This window comes from Saccostrea cucullata, unplaced genomic scaffold, assembly GCF_032062105.1.
Source record: "Saccostrea cucullata isolate Sc308-1 unplaced genomic scaffold, CSIRO_AGI_Scuc_v1 ctg5196, whole genome shotgun sequence".
Classification (NCBI taxonomy): Eukaryota; Metazoa; Mollusca; class Bivalvia; order Ostreida; family Ostreidae; genus Saccostrea; species Saccostrea cuccullata.
In genome coordinates this window covers 9,754-34,036 of record NW_026930374.1, presented here as the reverse complement: position 1 = coordinate 34,036, position 24,283 = coordinate 9,754, and the positions used below count along the sequence as shown (strand labels likewise).

General features: G+C 33.0%; 1 protein-coding gene and 1 pseudogene across 1 annotated transcript; both read left to right on the top strand.

The window, feature by feature from the left end:
- Positions 1–1,972: 1,972 nt before the first annotated feature.
- LOC134228355 (uncharacterized) lies at positions 1,973–18,016 on the top strand (annotated as a pseudogene).
- Positions 18,017–18,540: 524 nt separating this feature from the next.
- LOC134228354 (uncharacterized) lies at positions 18,541–22,396 on the top strand. Its single transcript, XM_062710014.1, has 5 exons — positions 18,541–18,547; positions 18,782–18,830; positions 19,111–19,270; positions 19,385–19,481; positions 22,320–22,396. Exons 1-5 carry the CDS (start codon positions 18,541–18,543, stop codon positions 22,394–22,396), a joined length of 390 nt encoding a protein of 129 aa, XP_062565998.1.
- Positions 22,397–24,283: the final 1,887 nt, after the last annotated feature.

Genomic DNA, 24,283 nt, shown 5'->3' with positions numbered 1-24,283 from the left:
CATTCAATATAATAACGGGTCGGTTTAATATGTTTAATGGTCGCCGCTACTTGTTATAGGGTGAAGTATACAAATTAAATGGTGCATTCGATTTAATAACGGGTCGGTTTAATATGTTAAATGGTCACCGCCACTTGTTTTAGAGTCAATGGTAGATAAATGGTGTGTTCTACAAAGTATATGGTTGGTTTACCATGTTAAATGGTTACTGCTACTTGTAATAGGATAAAAAGCACATAATAAATATTCAAAATAAGTTAAATAACACATTTAAAAATTCGTCAAGTACAATTATCATGCATTGTTCAGCTAATTTTACATGGTTTCAAAAAACACACATTAAATTTTAGCTATGATAAATCAATTAACTGGGGTTAGAGAGGGATTTCAATGACACAGTTCTTTAGTAGTCTTATTTAAAGATAAAAAAGGGAGAGAGAAAGATATAAAAAATGAGTAATCCGGGTAAAATTTTGCAAAGAAAATGGGACGAACTTATCCTTTGTAGAACTGGCTGATGGAACAAAAATGTCTCGTATTTTTAAATGTTTATCATTATCAAGTACGATTGCAAAAAAAAAAAAAAAAAAAAAATAGGCTAATGGTAGGGGAGAGAGAGCTAAGTGTCAGGCGCGGATGCCGTCCAGGAATTTTTTTCTGGGGAGGGGTCCACCCCAGTGAAAGAAACATTCATTCCTGACATCTCTTTACAAGCAAAAAAAAACCACAAAACCAAAAACCGTTTTTCAAATGTGAAAAAACTATTTCCGGGGAGGGGGGGGGGGGCACCTCTAGACCCTCGCATGAGTGTTACTTCTCTTTTTGACGTACGTTTAACGAAGGGGGGGGGGTTAAAAATTGAATGCCGTCAATAATTTACAGGCTTAAATTTGATAAACTATTGGGGGATTTAGGATCTTTCTCTCTAACTTGTCGAAATATTCTTAATTAAATACTTTAACCTGGGACAAACTTTACTTCAACCAAGCTGCAACAAAAAGTGTGTGTGTAGGGGGAGATTTGAATGAAAAAAATCATATTAAATCAAATCGGAGCGCTTTCCCCCTCGTACCACAGACTTAAATAGATATCTTGATATTTCATTGTTTCAGATTAAATTTACTAATTCTGAGATGTGATGGGGGTGGGGGTTGTTTGCTTGTTTAATTTTTCTATTTTTATTGATTGCTTTTTTTTCTTTTGAAACTATGTAAAATTACTACACAATTTGACACATCTTTACCCTTTTTTGTATATTTCACCTATAAAAGGTAGCAGTGACCATTTAACATGACAAACTGACCCTTTATTACATTGAATGCACCATTTAATTTGTGCATGTATAAACTTCAACCTATAACAAGTAGCGGCGACCATTTAACCTATTAAACCGACCCGTTATATATATTGAATGCACCATTTAATTTGTATACTTCACCCTATAAAAGGTGGTGATGACCATTTAACATAGTAAACCGACCTGTTATTATATTGAATGCACCATTTAATTTGTATACTTCACCCTATAACTAGTAGCGGCGACCATTTAACATAGTAAACCGACCCTATATTATATTGAATGCACTATTTAATTTGTAAACTTCACCCTATAACAAGTAGCGGTGACCATTTAACATATTAAACCGACCCGTTATTATATTGAATGCACCATTTAATTTGAATACTTCACTCTATAACTAGTAGCGGCGACCATTTAACATATAAAACAGACCCTTTATTATATTCAGTACTGTAGTTTTGTTTTTTTTTTATTCGGACGGGGGGGGGGGGGGTTTACCTTTTCAAAGAAAAAAAGGACGTAAACAAATTTTTTATTTACCAAAACCTTAGATCTTTCTATACATGTGTGTCAATATTTGCTTGAGCGTGTGTGTGAGTGTGTGTGTGTGTGTGTGTGTGTGTGGGGGGGGGGGGTTAGAGGGACACAAGCCTGGAACCCCCCCTTTCAAAAATGGCTGGATCCGCCCCTGGATTTCAACCATTAACCATACCCCCTGCTTTTCGACCAGACACGTAACAACAGGTGGGGGGGGGGGGCTCCCCCCACTTTTTTTCCTAACATTAAAATCAAGATGGGAGACCGGTGGGGTGGGGTGGGGGTAGGGACCACAATAGATGTAAGAAGAAGGGAAATCTGTGAAAGAACTGTATCACCAAAGTTACTCAGGTGAGCGATGTGGCCCATGTGCCTCTTGTTCAACATGTTTTGCTTTCCGAAGAAGAGAAAAGAATCCTTCAGATAACAATAAACCCCCTCCCTTTCCTGAGACTAACACATTGAGCCGTACATCTAAACTGTCACCAATCTAATTAAAATTAGATGTTAGATCCGCTCGCATACTTGCTACACTAACATCTAACAACATCTCATTGAGGGTCACGTCAGAGATCAAATTCTATCAACCAATCAAATTGTCGCCTGCAAAATCATCGTATATTCCAGAAGCTAATAAGTCTAGAGCTGTTCCGAATTTGACCTCTGACTTGTACCTCCATTGGATGTTGTTACATTTAGATGTTAGTGTAGCGAGTAAGCGAGCGGATCTAACATTTAATTTAATTAGATTGAAACTCTCACATAAGAAAAAAATGGCGACTAATATTTTTTAAGTAGCCAGCCGGCGCCTAAATTCTAGAGGTCACTTACAGGTCTTGTTTTAAGGTTTGAAAACATTTTCATTAATTTATGTAGTACTTCCGGTCCTCGATTCCGGTTTTCCGTATTCTTTTTGTGAGCTGTAAGCACTTGTTGCTGTCGTGACCTTTGAACTAAATGATTGCCGTGATGTCTTTACATTTTTAAAACATCGAGAAAATTCGGTACGGAAGGAATCACAAAAACAAGCATAAATCACAAGATCGAGAGGCTTTCCGATGACAAATGAAATAGTCATTATGGTGTTATACATTCCCTGTGCCTTGAAAATAGCGTGCATATCGGAAGATGTTAACATAATAGTAGCATATATAAATAATGGTACTTCTTGCATGATGAATGAAATGCCCAGAATTATGTTTAACTTAATTAAAATAAGATATTTCGTTCTATTTCTTTTTCCAGTTGTTGGTGCTAAAACTGATAAAATCTTGATATGTTTCTGCATTAATAAGGTTAGGAGAATGATTAGAATAACATCTAAAACTGTTGGTAGAACTAAGTAGTAAATATAGAAAAAATACATGCTAAAGTTCTGAGAAATGAAGAAGAAGACACTCCTATAATATCCAGACTCATTATCCATCGAGCAAGCCTGGATAATTTTGGGTATGTAATATTTGTCAGAAACTTGAAAAGTCCACACACCTTTTAATGGCATGCTAGAAGTCGAAATGAAAGACAGGGACAAAAAAATCCCATGAATCGCAGCAAAAAGCATAGAACATCTTTTGAGTCTCCAGACCTTGCATCTCAAAGGAAACGCCACGAATATGTACTGAGTTAATGACATCAGACACTTCACCCAGATCGAGGTTCCATGAAGATTAGTTTGCATGTTAAACGAAGTGAGAAGAACCCGACAGAATCTATATTCTATGAAACCATGATCCATTTTGAGCCACGTAAGAATTCCATCTCGAACACCAGTTAAAAGCGTGAACAAAAGATCAATTAGCATGATAGTCACGAGGTACCTCTGGGTGTATCCGGATAGCTTAGCTTGCTTGAAGACCACCAAAACAATGGTTGTTACTATAAATGGAATCAGCCACAGGAACGGAGTGAGCTGCATGTAGAATGTAGTTTCCCCATACCAGTCCCTGAATAAAATAACATCTTTAAGATCATCCTGATGTTGGAACATTTTTAAATATATGTCTTCCAATTTCTTCTTTGTGAAAGATGAATTCATTTTTTTTTTTTTTTTTTTTGGTAAAATAAGTTTTCGATAAATGTTCTGCTTTGATAGTAGATAGACAGGAAAGGTAACACCGGCTATAAATGAAGAGAAATTGTTAATGTCTTTCTTAAATGAATAAGATTATATTATTGATATGTACTTAAATATGTATGACGGTTTTGGCGAGAGTCTCACGACTAAAAAATTATAAGAAATTGATGTCTAGAATCTGAATATTTTTTCTATCAATAAGCCGATCATCAGGAGAGAAATATAAATCTGTTTTTCAAAAGGATCATGATATTTTTTTATGTTCATAATTTGAAGTAGTCCGAAATATCTGACGTTTTCCAGGCTTTTTTACGATTTTTGATATTTTAGGTGCCAGGAAAACGTCAGAACCGGCGCCATTACGAAAACTGGGAAATCGCCGGTTCTGACGTTTTCCTGGCATGTAAAGTATCAAAATCGTAAAAAGGCATGCAAACACTTAGTCCAATTCTAATCGCGAAAAAATTATGTTCGTTTTTCTTCTTGAAAAATTATTGTCCATAAATTGTTTTAACTTTTGTCAAATTATATCCCCAAAGTCTTTTTCTTTTAAAAGATATCAAAATTCAAAAGTTAAAAAATATTTTTTGTTAGGTAACATAAAAAATAATCCTATGTTGATATCGCGTGAAATCACCTTCGAAAAATTAAATTTATCGCTTACATCTTATGAAGAACAAACCCGAGCATTTTTTTTTCACCACAAAGTACATGTACTTTTAATACCCGGACAATATTTAAGCCTTCGTTACTAAACTTCCCCAAAAACCTTTAAAAATATCGGATTTCCTTTATTCTTTAAAAATGCATATTAATATAAAAGTTACTATGGATTATATTCAAATAATTTCTTAAATTTTAAAAGATATATATTATCACTTAGGCTTCTACTAATGGAAAAAAATACTCGGGTTTGAATGATCTTTATAATTGGATACATGTATAACCGATAAATTTATTTTTTTCCAAGGTGACTTCACAACTGTTCCAGATCTTAACTTCCCGTCAGGAACTTCTGTTTGTCAATAAGGTTTTTGATCTTTGTTTTCCTTGTAAGGATTGTTGTAATAAACTATTTTATCTCATACGTGTTGGTGATACAGGCCGTTGGATAAACTTATGCTTTATCAACGGGTAGATGCTTTATCAATAGCACTTCCGGTTTTGACACGAACCCTCGCTTCAAGATTTTATTTTATTGAAACTTTTATTTGTGAAAATTGTTACCCTTATAAAATGAATGATAAAGGGTAGCAATATCGTTAAAAGCAAGATGTCAAAGAAGTGTCTTATTTTATCAAGGAACCCGTTGGCTATTTGAAGACAGATGTTACCCCCCCCCCTCTTAGATCGTTTTCGGAGAAAGTAAAGCCTACATGTACCAGTTAAGTTGTTGTTATAAGACTCCTTTGACATCTTTAACAATGCTTTCTTATATTATACTACGTATGCCTACCTAGTAATGTAGGTGTAACTTACCATGGATCAGCAAACAATCTAGACAGAGTCTAGGCCCCTAGCCTTGCCTAGCACGATTTGTACTGCCATCGTAAAAAGAGTTGATTTTCACGATCCCCATAGTCCTAACAACTTTCAGTCAGAAGTTCGTTTGATGTAAAGCTCCAGCAATTTTCACATGATGTTTTCAAAGACACAGATAGCAAATATTCTAAATTTTGAACTCGATCTACTTTCTCTCGACGCATGTAAACATCAACGGTGCTACGTCATCAAGTTATACGTCATCAATTTGATTTTGGCAGTCATTCATGTTAGTTTCGCAGGGGAAGTCTCAAAGTTTTGTTAAAAGGAAATTAAGTCGTATGAGATAGATAGAACATCTATAATTGTTTGATTTGTTTGATTTGATATTGGCTTTATCCAACTGACCAACTCGTTGAAGTGGTGTATATTCGCTCGGCAAACCTCACAAATATATACACCATTTCAACGAGTTGGATAAAGCCAATATCAAATCACACAATATAGATATCCTCTATAAATCAGTCTTATAATTTATTTTTATACATTTTCTATGTAATGACGTACTTTTATTTGTGTAAGATGATATGTGCCTGTTTCGGATTAAGCGACTTGAAGACGTGATTCAAAAAAAAAAAAAAAAAAAAAAAAAGAAAGAAAGAAACTGTTGAACAAGATTTTTTGGTACCCAAATGTGTGAAGTTTAAAAGCTACCAGCATTTTATCAAATAATTAATGAGTACAATAAGAAACGGATTAAACAGATACCAAAGTTATCACTGCATACCCTGAGATATGGCAGTTTACACTTTATAAAAAGCAAATGCTATGATCACAGATAATTCAATTTATGCCGCTATGAAAAATCTGTTAAATTTTACACCTTTGGATAATTCCGCATATCCCTGCGCAGTCTGCTGCATATGCGCCCTTATCGCAGACGCAATTATTATATAACCTTTCATTGCGAAATCGCAACCCTTGCTTTTCTTGGAAGAGTTATCGTCCCTTTTATGGATTTTTAACCCAATCAAAATCTTTAAGTTTGTTTTTGTTCCGCCATTTTTAGCCGGGCTTTGCTGAAAGCAAAGGCCTGGCTATAGGCATCATGATCGACTGTCTTGCATGTACTATAAATAGCATAATAAACAAAAAACCAAACAGCGTCAAAGCAGAAGCTTCCGATAAATAAAATAGACTAAGTTCCATTGCGACACGATATTCAAACAAATATTTTTAACATCCCAATCCTTGCAAAAGTTAATAATCAACATTTTGGCTTGAGAAGTAAACTGAAAGAGATATTAAAGATTTGCTTTATTGGGATAATCGTGATATAACAATTTGTGCACATACGCTGCTGAATGCATATCGTAAGCAAACTATTTTCAATAGCGCGGGCTTTTTGAAAAGTTGAAATTGTTGAAGCGTTTCGTGTTTCATATCGTTTTCGTCGATGTTACGTTAGTATTTATGTTCTGTTGATTTTTAGCAAAGTATTAGCATAGTGAAATGGCATTTCGAGAATTTACCTGAGTCACTTGACAATGTACAGGTTTCAGTGTTTCTACATGTAGTTGGCGATAAAAGTACTGTTTGTTTGAAACTAAAAGAATGTCTACAAAATATACATGTACATTATTTTAACTATTACAAAATTGAATTTTTAAATTATGAGCAAAAAAAATTTGCTAATTGAATAGAAAATAGGGGAGAATTTCTTGAATATGTCTATTAAATTTTAAAACCATGTCATATCTTAGGCTCTGGACTGTTAATTTTAATGTTAATTTTAATTACTTGAAGGAACCGCAAACCGAAAGAAACGTTGTTAACATTTTAATATGTATTTATAAATGGGTCATATGGAAAACAAGAAATAAAATTAAAATATGAGAATTTAAAAATAACTGACTTCAGTATTAAAAATACATTCAAAAATGAAATGAAATCGATTTTTCACTATTACAATCACATGATTTGACAAATTTCAAAGAGAAAATAAATCATGTATTTCAAAATTCCTTGTGATTCTAATACTAGTATATGCTGCCGTGATAAACTATATTTTATACAAAAAGTCATGCATTCACATTTTAAATCCACTATAAGACACACTAGTTTTTTTGCCATGTTACTTTTCATGTAACTGGAAACTTTATGTTTAAAATATTATTCAAACTATGTACAATGTATGTGAGGAAAAAATATTCATGTCTTTGTAAAATTCATTCATTCTGATGTGTTTTTTAAAATCTAATTTTATTATCAAAAAACTCTGCATATTGATCCTGTTTTTAAAATGTAAAACATAAAAAGACCAGTATTTTAAGGTGACCTGACCCTAAATACTAGTTACAGTGAGATTGATATAGACTTTCTTCTTTTTTTCACACACAATCTCCACTGCAACAAGGGTCATGCTTTTATTGGTGTTAAACGAATACTTTGTTTTTATATATAAAAATGGTAAAAATTTCCTTTGAGATATTTATGTATATGTATGAAAATGTCAATAATTATATATTAGTAAATTCTGTGTTCAAATATTGGAAATATATTAAATAATATTATATCGATCCAGGGAGCTCCTGGCATCCCTGGTGAAGTATTACCAGAGGGCTTCTGCGGAAGTTTTGCCTCAGTGTTATGTTGTACATTATTGAAGAAATGATTTGAAAAAAAAAAAATTAATTACTGGTATATGGGATTTTTTTTAAAAATCATAATCATACAAACTCTACCTGTTAAAACTCAATGGCCAAAAGGAAAAAAAATGTACATGTACTAATTTCATATCAATTTACAATTTACATGTACTCGAGAAATTAAAGCCCGGCTTTCGGTTCTTTTAATACTTTGATGTTAGCCTGGTAGTGCGGAGGAAAAGTACTATACAGTTTCAACCAGGATTATGCTACAGGTACCTATTAAATTTATTCTTTATAATTTTAAACAATTTCCCCTTTAAAATATATTTAGATTGAACATATTTTTAATGTAACGTCAAGCTGGTTTATACGTTTTTGAAGTAAGTCACTGTGACGTAAGCATCACAGGTCGGGTGAATGAAACATAATTCAATTAATGTTTTTGTTTGTTTAGGCTAATTCGGCGTTTATGTAAATTATCACGCAAGCCAATCGATTGATCACTTCATGAAATCGAAAAATAAGACAGTTATTCCGTAAATGGATTTAAGCTAGAAGAAAAGATTCCTTAGATCATGGATTCTTGTATTATTTTTTTTTCGGACACCATAAGAAGTAAGAAAGTCTTAAATGAAATCTGATGTGTAAAATCTAAAATAATTTGACTTGAGAAAATTCCGTACTTTTTAATTTATTTTTGTCGTCCTGTGATGTTTATTTAAAATAAAATCTCATGGATTTTGTTATCTTGTGTGATGTGTGAATCATAAATGCTTCTAAAAAATTCTAAATATAAGGTGTGTTATTTAGAAGACTTATTGAAACATCTACTAGATGTGAAAAATTTTACTCATGTGTCAGTGAAAAAGAACCAATTAAATTCAGATATAATCTATTAAACATTTCATATGTGAAAAAAAGATGAGAACTGCAAAACAAAAATACTTTCGATACATTGTTTTTCAGATGAAATGTTGTGTCAAATATAAAACAAGCGCGTACTTAAGAACAATATCACGAAACTTTTAAATTGTTATATTCCTCTTTACTTATCTTTTTTTTTTATCATTATGACATTGATTTTCACAAGAAATGTTAAAAAAACTGTTTTTGTTTGTTTAGAGCCCCTTTTAAGGTAGTCCGATCCTGAGGTTTATAAAATTAGCAGTTAAGTAATCAAAAATACTCATAAAGGTATCTCTGAATCGACGAAGTTATGTAAATTTGTCCACAGTATATCTTTAAAGTTAGAGATTAAAGTTAATAATATTATATAGGGAAAATTGCCAAACTCCAATATTTTTGCAGAAAAAAACCAATTGGAATATCTGCAATGCATTTTCTAATTGCAAATTGATCAACTATTATATTTTAGGTTGAAAAACGATACGTATCCAGGCATTCAGAGAAATTGTCATGATTTTTTAAGCGGTTAGCTTCGCTAACCGCTTTATGGCATGTGTCCGATTTTTATCGACACCGGAAACTTCCATAAGGCGCTACCTATCGACAGCGGAAACTTCAACAAAGCCTCTACCTAGTACCTATGATTTGTTTCTAACACATATAACATATGTTAAATAAAATCAAGACTATCAAAACAACATAATCTTTCGGTTTTTTAATTTTTTTCTGATTTTGTTTGTCAATGAAATAAATTTATAATTGTTGTATTAAAAAAAGTTTATGTATAGGAACATTTGGTGTCGAGATTAAATTTCCGTGACATCAGCTGATGGCGATCGGGCCCTGTGACGAAATTCGAAGACAGCATGAAGTTTAGCTGATAACATTATTAACGCGTTAGATTTAAACTTTAGGAAGAAATGTATAGCGAGAAATATCATATTTGAACCCAATGCTACACGAAAACCAGTAGGCATTTCCGATTTTTGTGTTAAATTGAAGCCTGAATCGAACAGGTGGTCAGAATGGCGTTGGACACCTTGTGTATTTATATATAGAGGGGGTAGAATGTTTCGATATTTGGCTAATTTAGAGACTTACTGATAAAAATTCAGGTGCCTGTGATTAATTATAAGGCACCCCTCATGAACAATAAATATTTGACCGAATTATGCTACTGGGCACAGGGAGGACGGGTTAATTACTGGCTAAAGGGGTTGAAGGTTATTACCGACTGCAAAACATCGGAGAGTCTCTCGATTGAGTTTCATTTTACTTAAGTAATACTAGTACACGAAGAAAGCCTTTATATAAAAATACTGAATACATCTGTAAGTTGTACAGTTATGGATTACTTCCATAATGAAATGTTTGTTTTCTTCTCCTTTTTTTCTGAATTGAAATTATTTAAAAGATGATAAAAGCTTTGTTTCCAGGGATAAATTCTGTGCTCAGTCTAATTATTACAAACGATTTTAAACGATCACATTTTCATTTAAAAAAAAAAATAATGGGAGCCTTAAAACACTAAAATTAATTTTAAAAAATTGGAGAAAAAAATTTAATCGGCATTCGATCCTTTTCTAAAAATCAGCCGATATAAAATATGCACAGAAAAAAAGAGGCATGAAAAATCTTGACGATAAGCACAAATTGAAAATTATATCTAATGAATGATTATTTTTGAAAGTTTGCTAAATTCCTATGCAAGGTATAAGTTGTAAAAATACTTTTTAAATTTGAATTTGTCCAATTTGTTAATTATCATTTTGAGCCTTTGAGAAGAAATAAAAATTAAAATACAGATGCTTATAGACATACTGATAGAAATTCGCATACTTGTTTTTAGTAAAAAAAAACAAAAAAAACAATGTATTGCTTATGCGACATATTGAAGAAAGTGACAATGATACCTAGGTAATTCTTGCAATGGACAATTAAATTGTTTGTTATACACTGACTTTTAGTGAACCTTTGAATTTTTAAAATACTAGTATTGATGGATTAAACAACAACTTTCCTTTTCTTTTCTTTTTTTTTCTTTTTCTTTTTTTTTAACAACAATATTTCATGAAAAATATTTGCCAAATACTCAGTATATGTTCGTTTATACATATCGTGCAAGACTCTTTTTTAAATATTCACTTATTCGAACATTTAATTGTATGAAAAGTCAATAATGTACATTTCTTAAAACTTTATTATCTTGTTTACATGTACTTGTCTTTCTTCCTGTGAGAAATTTACTTCATAATATTAATAAACAGATGTACTCAGTATCTGTATCAAAATACAGAATGAACAGTGATCGGTCTCAAAATAAAAACGGATCCTTGAAAGTTCCGGTGCCTAGGAGAAGTAAGCATCCCCAATGACAGGTCACACCTGCTGACCCGCAGTGAGCCTACGAAACTGAATCTCTCTGAAATTAATTAATTCTCTGCTCGTCCATCCGTTTTTCTCAGACTAGCCAGCTAAAGATCTATGTACAGTACTCCAAATCAATTAATCTAAAGAATTTGAATTATCATTTTATTTTCTTTTTGAGTTGTTTGCTATAGTAGCCTTTACAGTTACCTAATTTCAGAATCAATAGAACATGAAAGCCAATTAAATTTGCAACATCAACATAATTTTTTTTTCGTTCTGAGCACTTTTGGACGCCACCAATGGAGACAATTAGGGAGAAATTTTTGAAATTGAACTTCCTGTCTTTCAAACTGAAAATCTCGGGTTGATATTTTGAAACAAACATTTGTGACATCAGTCTGGGATGTTATTGGTAATACCATTTAGTTAAGTACTACAAAATTCAGTGTGTTTGTTTCTTCGCTGATGACACTGGAAAAAGATATGCATGCCTACTTTAATATCATCATTCAATGCATTTTTTGTTATTGTACACTGTACATATTCGATGAAAGCATGCTAACCGCTTTTCAGTACTTTCAGTACTTTGATTATACTTATTCAGATATTTTTTGTCTTCTTTTTCCGTCATGTACTTTTTTTTTTAAAGATAAATAAATGCGTTCTTTAATTAATGGAAAACTGTTTAAAATTAGAACAAGAGGCCCAGGGGCCTTATAGGTCACCTGAGTATTGTGTAACAACTTTCAAACAATTAAATTTGGTTCGTGTTTTAAACCAGAGGCGATGAAATTCACAATTTACAATTTTGAAAGAGGCACCATTGCTTATCATAATTTTTAACTTAGCATGCTTACTCTATTTACTTAATACCCATAGGTAGATCAGAGTAACAAAGAGAAAATGCACTTCCACTTTATACCCAGTTGTGCTACTCAACCTAAAGGAACCGCTGACCCTTGGGCTACATATTTCAAAATTTTGCAAATGTTATCATAAAATGGTTGATTAATACCAAAGAGCAGATTTCAAAGCATGAATTTATTTTCAGACTATGTAACCCCCCCACCCCCTCTGACCCTGGGGGCATAAAAAGACCACTTTGCTTGATGCACCTTTCTTCATCATAAATATATATATACTTGGATCATTGGCATAAAACCCAGAAGCAAAGGAAAATATTTTCAAAGAATTAATGTATTTTTACTATATAATCAATAGAGCCCCGCCCTAACACCAGAACCTCTAACCCTGGGGCCATAAAATTCACAATTTTGGAAGAGGCTCTCTTGCTCATCTTAACTATGTGCTTAGTCAGTTTATTTAATACCCAGAAGCAGAGTTCAAAGAATAATGAATTTTAACTATAGAATCAATAGAACCCTGCCGTAACAACAGAACCCCTGACCCTGGGGCCATAAAATTCACAATTTTGGAAGAGGCACTCTTGCTCATCATAACTATGTACTTAGTTAGTTTATTTAATACACAAAAGCAGAGAAGAAGTATTTCAAAGAATTAATGCATTTTCAATATAATCAATAAATCCCCGCCCTAACACCAGAATCCCTGACCCTGGGGCCATAAAATTCACAATTTTGGAAAAAGCACTCTTGCTTATCATAACTATGTGCTTAGTTAGTTTATTTAATACCCAGAGGCAGAGAAGAAGATTTTCAAGGAATAAATGCATTTTCACTTTATAATCAATAGAGCCCCGCCCTAACACCAGAACCCCTAACCCTGAGGCCATAAAATTCACAAATCTGGAAGAGGCACTCTTGCTCATCATAACTTTGTGCTTAGTTAGTTAATTAAATAACCAGGAGCAGAGAAGAAGATTCTCAAAGAAATAATGCATTTTCACAATATAATCAATAGAGCCCCGCCCTAACACCAGAACCCCTGACCCCGGGGCCACAAAATTCACAAATCTGGAAGAGGCATTCTTGCTCATCATAACTATGTGCTTAGTTAGTTTATTTAATACCCAGGAGCGGAGAAGAAGATTTTCAAAGAAATAATGCATTTTCACTATATAATCTATAGAGCCCCGCCCTAGCACTAGAACCCCTTACCCCGGGGCCATGAATTTCACAATTTTAGAAGAGACTCAATGCTCATTACATTCATGCCAACAGTTTGCCTGCTTGATGTCCAGGAGTAAAGAAGAAAATTTTTAAAGATTGCAATAATTTTAGTGGTTTTGGCCCCATCCCTCAGGCCCCAAGGGGGCGGGGACCATGAAATTCACAATTTTTGTTCCCCTCCACCCATAGATGCTGTATACCAAATTTGGTTGAAATTGGTTCAGTGGTTTCAGAGAAGAAGCTGAAAATGTTCAAATGTTAACACACGACACACGACGCACGACGGACGACGACGGACGAAAACGGATAGCAATAGGTCACCTGAGTTACTCAGGTGACCTAAAAAGAGAACAAAACTACATGTGTATTATTTATACTATTAATGTGATGACTGTACACCATAAGGTGAACTACTAGCATAACTGGGCCATTCATTTGACCATAAATGACATTTTTTTATTAGTGCTGCGCTGACCGATCGAATTTGATAGTGGTACCTAGGTTCACAGTGCTTTTCAACAGATGTATATAGTGTATCACGTATATTACGCAAAACACAAGTACGCTTCATTATAGAAAACGCTTTGAAAAATCTTTTATTATGACGTCGATGTTTTATATTATTTGTTTCTTTTTGGTACTGAAGTACAGTTTTGGATATGGCACCGAGGGACTCTTTACAGACGATGACCCCCTGACATGTGTGAATAAGGTACAAATTTTATTTCAGTAAAAAACAGAAAAAAGAGGTCATCTTTTATCCTTTTTCTTTTGTATGATACATGTAATATTGATTGTTTGATTGTATATTGTTTAACGTCTCTCAGGAGACTTTTTTACTCATGGAAACGCGATAAAAATATTGTATATCATTTTTTGAAACGTGCGTAATATCAAATATTTGCATTCCACTTGTAATTTGCTTATAGAGTAGGAAGAAAGTAATGTCACTATAAAAACACCAAAAATGGAAAGGCGGTAGAATAGATTAAAGTGTGCATTTTATTTTGACGTCAACACCTTTGAATGCCGTGGAGGTGCAAGAGTATGTGCAAACAATTTTTTCATACTAAAAATTTTAATAAAAATAATTCAGTGATTATATAGGCTTATCTATAATTTATTACAGCCTAGTGAACTTTGAGGTGCAAAAATATAACACTTTATGAAAAAAGCTACAAAAACAGATCTAACTTCCTCCACAATTTTTAAGTTAAAAAGTAACCCTCGAAATACATGTAAGTACCTATATTTAAAAAATAATTTCCATTGTGATTCATTTATAATAAATCGTGAAACAGATGTGCATGAAGATATACCGTGTACGAACTTTCATTTCAGTGCGATACTTCGATAACTTTAATCTTGGGCGTGGGAAGCTAAAATAACCTAGCAAGAAAAAAATGGGGGAAATTTATTCCTTTGTCACATCTCAATAATCTTATTTCATGGTGGTGGTGGTGGTGGGGGTTACAGTGCCAATTTTTTTTCCAAACACTATCACTTTCCCCATTTCTAACCTAAACTGCAACGTGTGAGTGAAAAGTGGGGTGGTGTTAAACCTACGCCGTAATGTACTTTGTCTATACTAAATCTATGTTTGTAAAAAACGTGTGTGGCGGGGGGGGGGGGGGGGGGGGGGGGGGGGGTGCTAATCCCCCCTTGCCCCCCGGTTCCGACGCCTATGTTAATTGTGCCTATTTGCTTAATCATGAGTGAGGAAAAGCTTTTTTCACCATAATTGCAATTAATATAATACATATGGAAAAAATATATTTATGTTTTCCCCTACTACTATTTGTTTGCAGGAATTCCTCCGGGGATATCCTGGAAACAAGGGGCCCACGATCCGTGACGGATCGGATTGCTATTGTAGGGGCAGGCCCTGCAGGATTACATATGGCCTTTGAACTTCAGGTAGGAACACAAATCTAATTAAAATTAGATGTGAGATCCGTTCGCATATTCGCTACATTAGGTTTGGTGTAGCGAATATGCGAGCGGATCTAACATCTAACATCTAATTTTAATTAAATTTGTAGGAACATCAATCGAGATAGGTCTTAAGAAATTGTTTTCAGCTGATTAACAACTCTTTTTTTTTTTTTAAAAAGTCAGATAAAATGTACCTACTGTAATTTCTTTACAGTAGAAGAAAATTACAACGAACATGTTTATAAAGAAGTTAGGCTTTATGTGAAATAATTCTATTGTCTATCAATCGATCTATCTTACAAAGAGCATATTTGAGAATGGAAAGTTTTTATCGATTTCAGTTTGGTAAAAGCATCCCAATATCATGTAAAATGATACATTTTTAAATCGTACTTTCAATTTAGCTTTTATGTTTTTGAATAGAAACAAGGTTTCCAGAACATTGTGATATTTGAAAGCCGAAGCGAGGTTGGCGGGAAAACTGCATCCCGATTTTATCGGAACGTTTGGCATAATCTGGGGACTGTTGGACTAGCTGAAAGCTATGATAAAACTGTGGCATTACTCGAAAAATTTAATACCGGGTTTGAAATACGACCAGAAATCCCTAGCTACACTTGGCTGAATAGAAAAGGTAATTTGAAATCTCGTTTGTCTGTTTGCTTGTTTATCATCATTACGAAACTTGTACACCAATTCCACTTGTCGCTTGAAAAAAAATCGACTCCTAACACCTCCAATCAAAAGAAAACGCCCTATCTAATGTATCCCTTTGACAACCAGTTTATTGAGGAAGGAGTTTTTCGTCGAAAGAGTAGAATATTATGTAATTATATAATTCATTTTAATTATTTTAATCGCCGGAATACTATATTGCTGGATATTATAGTTTCTTTTGGACATTCTTATTTCCAGATTTTCGTTTGAAAAATTTAAATGCTTAAAAGATTACTGAAGCAGAGAAAATGTTATACCTCTAAAATCATAAGAGTTCGAAATGGGATCAGGTGCCATTGAAAAAAAAGCATTCCCCCAGCTGACGTACAGTCACACTTGCTGTGTATTCCTTGTCATGATATGACAAACGAATAAAATCCGTGGCCAATTCATTGTACAATTAGTAACGTATATATATTATATAACACATTTTTTTAAATAAAGAAACCTATAATGACCATTTATATGACAAAAAGATGCAATGTCAATGACGTTTTTTTTTTTTTTTCATTTCCATTCTGCGTTTTGTAGAATTCACATCCAGTCTCCAAACCGCTGGGGTTTCCATTCCGAGATTATTTCAGGCGTCAAGGCGTTACAATGCTCTGTATAGATGTTTTTTCGGAACGTTCGAAGGAGAAATAATGCCAAGGCCATCTGCGGAAGTTCTCTATAGGGTAGGTATATTTCATTATTTATGCTATAAATCCAGATGAAAGAATTACATGTTAGAACAGATTTACAAGTACTTATATAGAATCTAAATGAGAACAAATTTAAACTTTTTTAATGTAGAATGCAATGAAAGTTTTTTTTTTCATTTTGAATGTAAACGTTTGAATTAGTTTAAGTTTTTTTTTTTGTTAAAAGTTATTTTCCAGTATTGTTACATATATCTAATCGAACACGCTACTGGAACAAACACTCTAACCACTCGCAGACGACGTAAATCCAATTGAGAAATAATTGGTTTATCCTTTTTTTTTTAGATTCGAGGGACAGTGGACGATTTTCTTCTGAGATATAACCTTACAGATCTACAGCCATTGTTTTCGCTGCTTTAACCTTAAACGGATATGGATTTTTGAATGAGACGGCAGCGTTTTATGGTCTCACGTTTTTATCCCCGCAGGTGATGGATTCATTCTTCAAACCTGAAAGGGGAGCTTACCGCCTGATCGGGGGCTGGCAGAACTTATGCCGTAACATTGCTAAAAGAATTGGTGTTGAAATTCGTTTAAATGTCGTCATAAAGCAAATTCGAAGAGGAAAAACTGTTCGAATATTTTATAGAAATAAAAATTCTCCTGCTGTTGTTATGGAGAAATTTGACTTTCTTATTCTCACTCCTTCGATGAATTCCTTATTTCCCATTGTTGATTTTAATCAGCAGGAGTTGAGAATTTTCAAACATCTCCGGCATTTATATATTCTAAAAACAATCGTTAACTCCATCTCTCCTGGTAGAAGGGCCCTTTCTCCACTTGAAATTTTCCCCTATGATTTTCAAGACGTGGAATATACAGTTTATCGAACGATTAACCCGCATCAAGCTGTAAATAACGTGACCGGAAGGGATTATCAGCTGGGAAACAGAGAAAACAGAGACAAAGATGGAAGCGTTTACGAAACAAGCGTGTACGTACAACTAGGAAAGGCGAATCCATGGAACAAGTACGTGGACGCTGATATTCAAAGAAAACTTTTTCAACACCTCAGAGATTTTAATAAAGCCAATCCTGAAGTTGTTCAACAGGTGAAATGGGGGTATTATTTCCCCAATTTTCCATCGGAAGCTATAACCGGTGGTGCAGTCTGGGATATATTGGACATGCAAGGCATGTATAACACGTGGTATATCGGAGCCTCGGTTTCGTTTGATGCAATAGAAAGTGTTCTTGAATATAATCATTTATTGATAAGACTTTTCTTTAATAAGCAACGTAATTTTTAGGAATATTATCGCCGCTGTATATGGATGAAATATTCTTTTACAATTCGTAAAATACTATAATTTAATGATAATTTTCTGTTCTGGCTATAGGACTTAAGGTGGTATTACTATAAGACAGAAAATATATATTATTAAAATCATGTTTTAAAGTGGACTTAACGTAGTAATCTTCTATTAAAGTTTATTAAAGTAGCAATGCGAAAGCTCGCTAGGCGGCGCTGTAGATCGTAAATAAGAAAATGGCGCAATCCTAACCTCGGTTTACATCGTTTTCATTACGGGTTTTTTTCCTATGAAAACATCAGAGGTGTCCGAATGTGCCAGCTATTTTTAATGGGAAATCCTTTCTGTGTGACGTATTTGACAAAAATTTTCCCGGGCTCTATCAAGAAGTAAGTATAAATCCGCTCGGAGTTTTTTATCGATGTTTTTATTTTACTTGTAAGGTAAATACGCATACGTAATGCACATCAAAATGTTGTTTACATACCTAAGTGAACATGTGAAAACGAGTTTGTCATAGAATGAAGCGTAATAGTTGGGAAAAGACGCTTTTTCGTAGAGCTACGGAAGTTCCAAGAACGATAACTCTATTCTTGTAGTTAACGCTGATAACAACAAAATATGTGCCAATCCATGACTGCAAACAGTTAAAAGTCTTATAGAAGTGGAAACTACAATTATTCAAGGCAACTAAGCATTTATTCTATATTTATGCATAAATTTATCACAACTGAAGTCGATTTCGAAATTGTTTTTTATTAGTGGACGAATATTCCCAACTGTTGTTTACAGAGAGTGAAACAGATTCAGAGGTAGTTTCATAAAATGTAATATTTGTTCTATATTATAGATATCTTTGTAGTTAATTATTTCAGTATATACTCCAGTATAATTATTCTGATTTTATATTTTAAATATCATGTTTACAAATTAGTTAATTACTAGTACTACACATATTAGCATGTATGATGTAGTAAATGGTTTATGATTTATTTAATAAATTATTGTCATGAATAAAAAATATACATGTGTAATTATTCCAAATGCTGCATACATGTTTTAAGCAATTTGTTGGCTTTCTGCAGGGCCCTGGGGTCACTTGATTTGGACGCCACCCAGGGTCCTTCAGGATCAACTCAAGTCAGTCAAGACATTAGTCAAGACACAATTGCAAGCTCCCCTGAAAGTCCAACAATTGTGAAAAGCCCAAAGAAGCTACGTGACTCAGCAGCAAAACCAAGGAAGAGACAAGTATGATATGTTGAAACAATTTTATCGCAAAAACATAAAAAATGACAATTATGTATTTTAAATGTAAGGTGAATTTCCTTGAAATATTTATGACTTGCAAATTTTTTTTTGCAGATAAATCACTTCTTGGCTGTTGGAAATCCAACAACATCCGACTCGGAAACAGAACAATCCCAAAGCCTGCTGAAAAGGAGAAAATCAACAAAAAAAGGCAAGTCCACTCAAACAGTTTTTACAGGCTCCTTTGCTACAAATACAATTTGAATTATTTTTGATGAAGACGCTTTAGTAGAAGTTGTGAATGTACATGAAAAAAAAAACACAAACACATGTATTTGGAACTATTTTGGGTCTAAGTTGGAACATTTATTATAAATTTTAAAATGTCCTATTGCAAAGATTTAGGACTGGACCTCTCCTCAATATTTTTAGAACCTAGTGTCCAATTTTCTAATAAAATAAACAAAGGTGCTGTTATAGAAATATTCAATTTTGGAAAATCCAAACAAATGGAATACTTGAAAATTGTGCGCAAACTTGGAGAAATTGCTCGAAAAGAAAATGTAAATGTCGAAGCATGTCTATCCAAAATACACAGAGTGGTTGGTGCGGATAAAAAAAAGGGGTAATTTACGAGAACAGTATAGAAAAGAGGAATTTGAGATTCCAGTACACATGGACTATATAAGGATGTCTGCACAAAGGTCTGCACAATCTAAAGACAGTGAAGAAAAGGCTGAGGTTAAATTAAGTTCCCTCACAGAGAAACTACAGGAAAGACGAACAAAGGTAATTGAATTGACAGAAAAAAACAAGCAGTTAAAAAGAAAACTAGAAAGGAAAGAGAAGCGGATGGAAGTCAGTAAAGCGAAGAAAGCAAAGGAAGATCAAAGTAAAAAAAACTGTTATTAAAATGGAGAAGGAACTAGTTTCAAAAAATAAATTACTAGAGAAAGCAAAGATTAGAAACAAACAACATTTACGTTCACTGGTAGATTCCAACAGAAAAGTTCGATTCATTTCCAAGAAACTGGAAGCAACAGAATATACAGTTGAGAAACTACAAAGTACTGTGAGCCAATTAGAAGAGAAATATGATGTTGCAATAGCCAAAAAAAATCATTTAGAGGAAGAACTTAAGGAACTTTCAATATCAAATGACTATTTACAAGGACTTCTAGAGAATGAAGCAGACCTGTATATTTTTGACCCTGAAGAGAACAAATTTACTCCAGAACTTGTTGAGTGTGCAATGAATTTGACTAACTTAAAAAATGATTTATTGAAAGCAGTCAAATATGATTCCGAAGAACCCTTGTACCTTGCTGGTGCCAGAATACTTGGTTTGCTGTCAAAATTTGTGACTGCTCCATTATGGCGACTCATTGAGAGTCCGGGACATATCTTGGACATGAATACCAACTACCAGACCCTTGTTCAATACCTGGATACAGCTTCAGCAGAGGAAGATGTTGCTAATGACTTTCTTCGTGGAAGCTCAATGCCTTTCCCAACTCCTATGGATGAAAACGACAGAGTTTTAAATAAACTTTTAAAAGAAGATGTCAAGCTTGACCCAATTTGTCTTCCACTTTTACAGATTCTTTTCAGAGCTATCAAGGAATTGTTAAAAAGAATGATTTCTGAACATTTACCGGAGTGATAATTCTGGGAAATCTCAGCCACAGTCCGGAAACAAACAAGCTCGGTGTTAAAACACACCAAACTACCTGAGTTTATTTTTGGACAGTTAGATCATCTCCTCTCTTTTCGTCCAAATGCATCTGTACTAGCGAATGAGGCCTATCTTATGTATGCATTCAATAAAACGAGTGAATGGTTGAGGGAGTTACCACCAGATGAAAGGAAGAAAATCATTGAGGATTCTAGGAAAGGAGGAAGAGAAATTAGGAAAGTTTTTAAAGACCGGTTAAAAGAGATAGAAAATAAAAGATTAGAAGCACAGAGACGGAAACAGATGGAACTGGAGAGGCTGGAGAAAGAGAGAATTAGAAGAGCAGAAGAGATGACCAACGATGTTTGTTATTATGGACTGTGGCAGAGTGAACAACAAGTAGAAGAAGGCATGGGAAGGATAAGGAACGAGAAGGAATTGATTAATGCTTTACAAGCACAACTGAAATTCCGAAAGAATGTCTTGAAACAGAAGCACAAGGACAGCAAAATTTTTAACTTATCAAGAAAGAAACCAGATGGTAAATATGAAAAACTATCTGTCCAGGACTTAAAAAAAAATATTTTGCTTTTAATAGCATCTGCAGCAAGTATTCACACTAGTGAAATAAAATATTCAGATGCACCCCTTCTCGTTGGAAAACTAGTGGAACATACATTCGCAGACAAACAAAAGTACAAAGGAAAAGTCCTTGGAGTTGTACCCGGTTTTCCAACATGGTACAACATCAAATATGAAAATGATGAAGCTATTTATGCTTATAACTTGTTAGATGATTACAGAAAAGGGGAACTTAAAATTGTCTTTTCATAGTGCAACAGGCACAACATGATCAACAGATTAAGATGTACATATTTCAAATTTACTTTTTTTTATTAAATGTTCATGAGGATTTCTAAAGACTTTTTTTTAGATGTACATGTATATGGCAAAGTCAAGTCCCTTTTTTATGTGTAAGGATCTTCAGTTAAAAAGTTCAGTGTTTTACATTTGTTTTATTATTGCATGTCCTCACAGGTAGTGAGTTTTTATAGCATGTTTCCTCAGATGACAATCTATAATTTACATCTCCAGAAAGAGAAAATTTACATTAAAAAAGAATGTCTCCTGTTCCCTCTTCTCTTTTATATGGCTAATTTATTATTATGTTTATATTAAGTTTATTTATATATTTTTTTCATTAGATTTAAAATTCTAATATATTATTTTTATGTCAATAATAAGATATCTAATTTTCAAAATTAGAATTCTATTTGAAAAAAAAAATATTGAATGCATATGTAATGAAATTTGATCCATGTATTAAAATTTCATTCTTATTTCAAGTAGTAAATACTTTTTTTTTACTTGTAGGTACCCTAATTTTTCCATGGTTGCAGATATCTATAGACACATTTCTGGTTTCCTCCATAATGTTAGAATTACCTTGACTTGGTAAGTATTAAAAAATAATTTTATTCATTAAAAATAGCTACGTTTTTTTTATTTGTATGTTATCATACTTCATTTGAGAATTACAAGAAATTAATTAACATTGCACTTTTAATTATAGGGAAAGAGATTGTGTATGAAAAGGAAAATGTTTAACATTAAGTTTCATTAATGTTTCAGAAAGAAGATTAAAGTACCATTGACTAATATGTATGGAAAATGGAATATATAAGTGGACAATTCTTCGCGACGAAGCATTAGCATTAGCTAATTAGCTTAATTATGTCATTTATACATATCATGATACAATCATACTTTATTAGTTTTTCCTTTGAGCTTGCAATGAACAAATCCTGAAAATTTCAAGAAGAAATATCCACAAATAAAAAAGTTATAGACATTGGTTAATTGGTTACTTTTTTTTCTTTTCTAAATCCGGATTAAAATTGGTTTCAAATATTTCAAATGTTCACATACCCATAACTTAGTCATTTTTGAAGTTATTGAGTTCAAATAAATTGTAATAAGTTTTATTTGACCAACTCATGAAATAGACATGGAGAAAAAAATTTTTAGAGAAGGTGAAAAAATTCTTGTGGCATTGCTAATTAAAGGTTGAGTTTTCACTGTTTGTGTAATTTACTATTTGTTTTTAACATGCTGTAGTATCCCGTGAATTTATTGTACATGTAAGCAGATTGAAATTAAACATGGTTTCTGATTCAAAAATAAAGAATTAATTTTCAAACAGAATAATATGAAATTTGATTCATCCGAATATAATATTTAAAGTTAGTTCGCCTGAACTACATTTATACATGTATACATGTATGTATTAAATGTGAGTAAACATTTCCTTTCATTTCATTTCCGCTCTGTTTACAACTTACAGACAGATATCTTAACTCGTACATGTATTTAGCCACATTTCAATAAATACATGTTTGTGATTTATTAATTGAATAACATTGATATATTTTAAATATAATGAAACAAATAAGAAATGTTCAAAAACATTGCCTGATCGAAGAAATTCAATATTTCATTATATAAAAAATATTGAGATAATGAACAGTATTCAAGATCAAAAATCCATAAAACAACACAAAGTAGGATCAAACAATCACGGACCTCCAAAACATCAGAAGTGGGATCAGGTGCCAAGGACGAGTGAGCTTTCCATGCCGACCGGTCACACCCGCCTTGTGATCCTTTACCTGATAAATTTAGCATAAATTTGTGGCAAGTCATCAGAAAAATAATGTAAATACACTTTTTAAGAAATAAGTTAAAGTTTGTGAAAGCGTAAGGATGTGTCAATAAAACACGTCTTAAAATTCGATGTCTCAATAACTTCCAGACAAAAATAGGATTTTATTATATTTTCGTATGAAATGTTATAGCAATATAAAAGTCATGAATTATATAGAACATTTGAGAAAATATAAAAAAAAAACCATCAAATCGGTTTCTATTCACCTTTAATCCTGTATCATGTAATTTAACCCTCTCCCCTGCAATCACGCATTTTAACGCATATAATTATACCACTTCCTATTTCTTACGCAAAATCACACATAGACTGTTTCCCCGCAATCAATTAATTTCACTCACTTTCAAAAGTAAATTCAATACATTGTATTGAATTTTATGCCATTTTCCACAGGTCTATTTTCTTCTTGCAAAAATCTTATAAATCAGAAAATGTTATCATCTTTAAGAATATTACACCATATTATTTGCACTCAAATTTAGAGAAACTTGTACTTAAATAAATAACTAAAGGTATTTGCGGGGAAAAGGTTAATTCATATTTCTATGAAGTAAACATTAACGATATGTTGCGTCACCGCTCAGTAAGTTGTGAAGAGATAAGGAGGTATATA

Bases quoted from the DNA above. Each gene is read 5' to 3' on its own strand.
- LOC134228354 (XM_062710014.1), top strand. The intron at 18,831-19,110 runs GGTAGTTTCATA...CTGCAGGGCCCT, and splicing joins GAGAGTGAAACAGATTCAGA to GGGGTCACTTGATTTGGACG. The intron at 19,271-19,384 runs GTATGATATGTT...TTTTTTTTGCAG, and splicing joins CAAAACCAAGGAAGAGACAA to ATAAATCACTTCTTGGCTGT.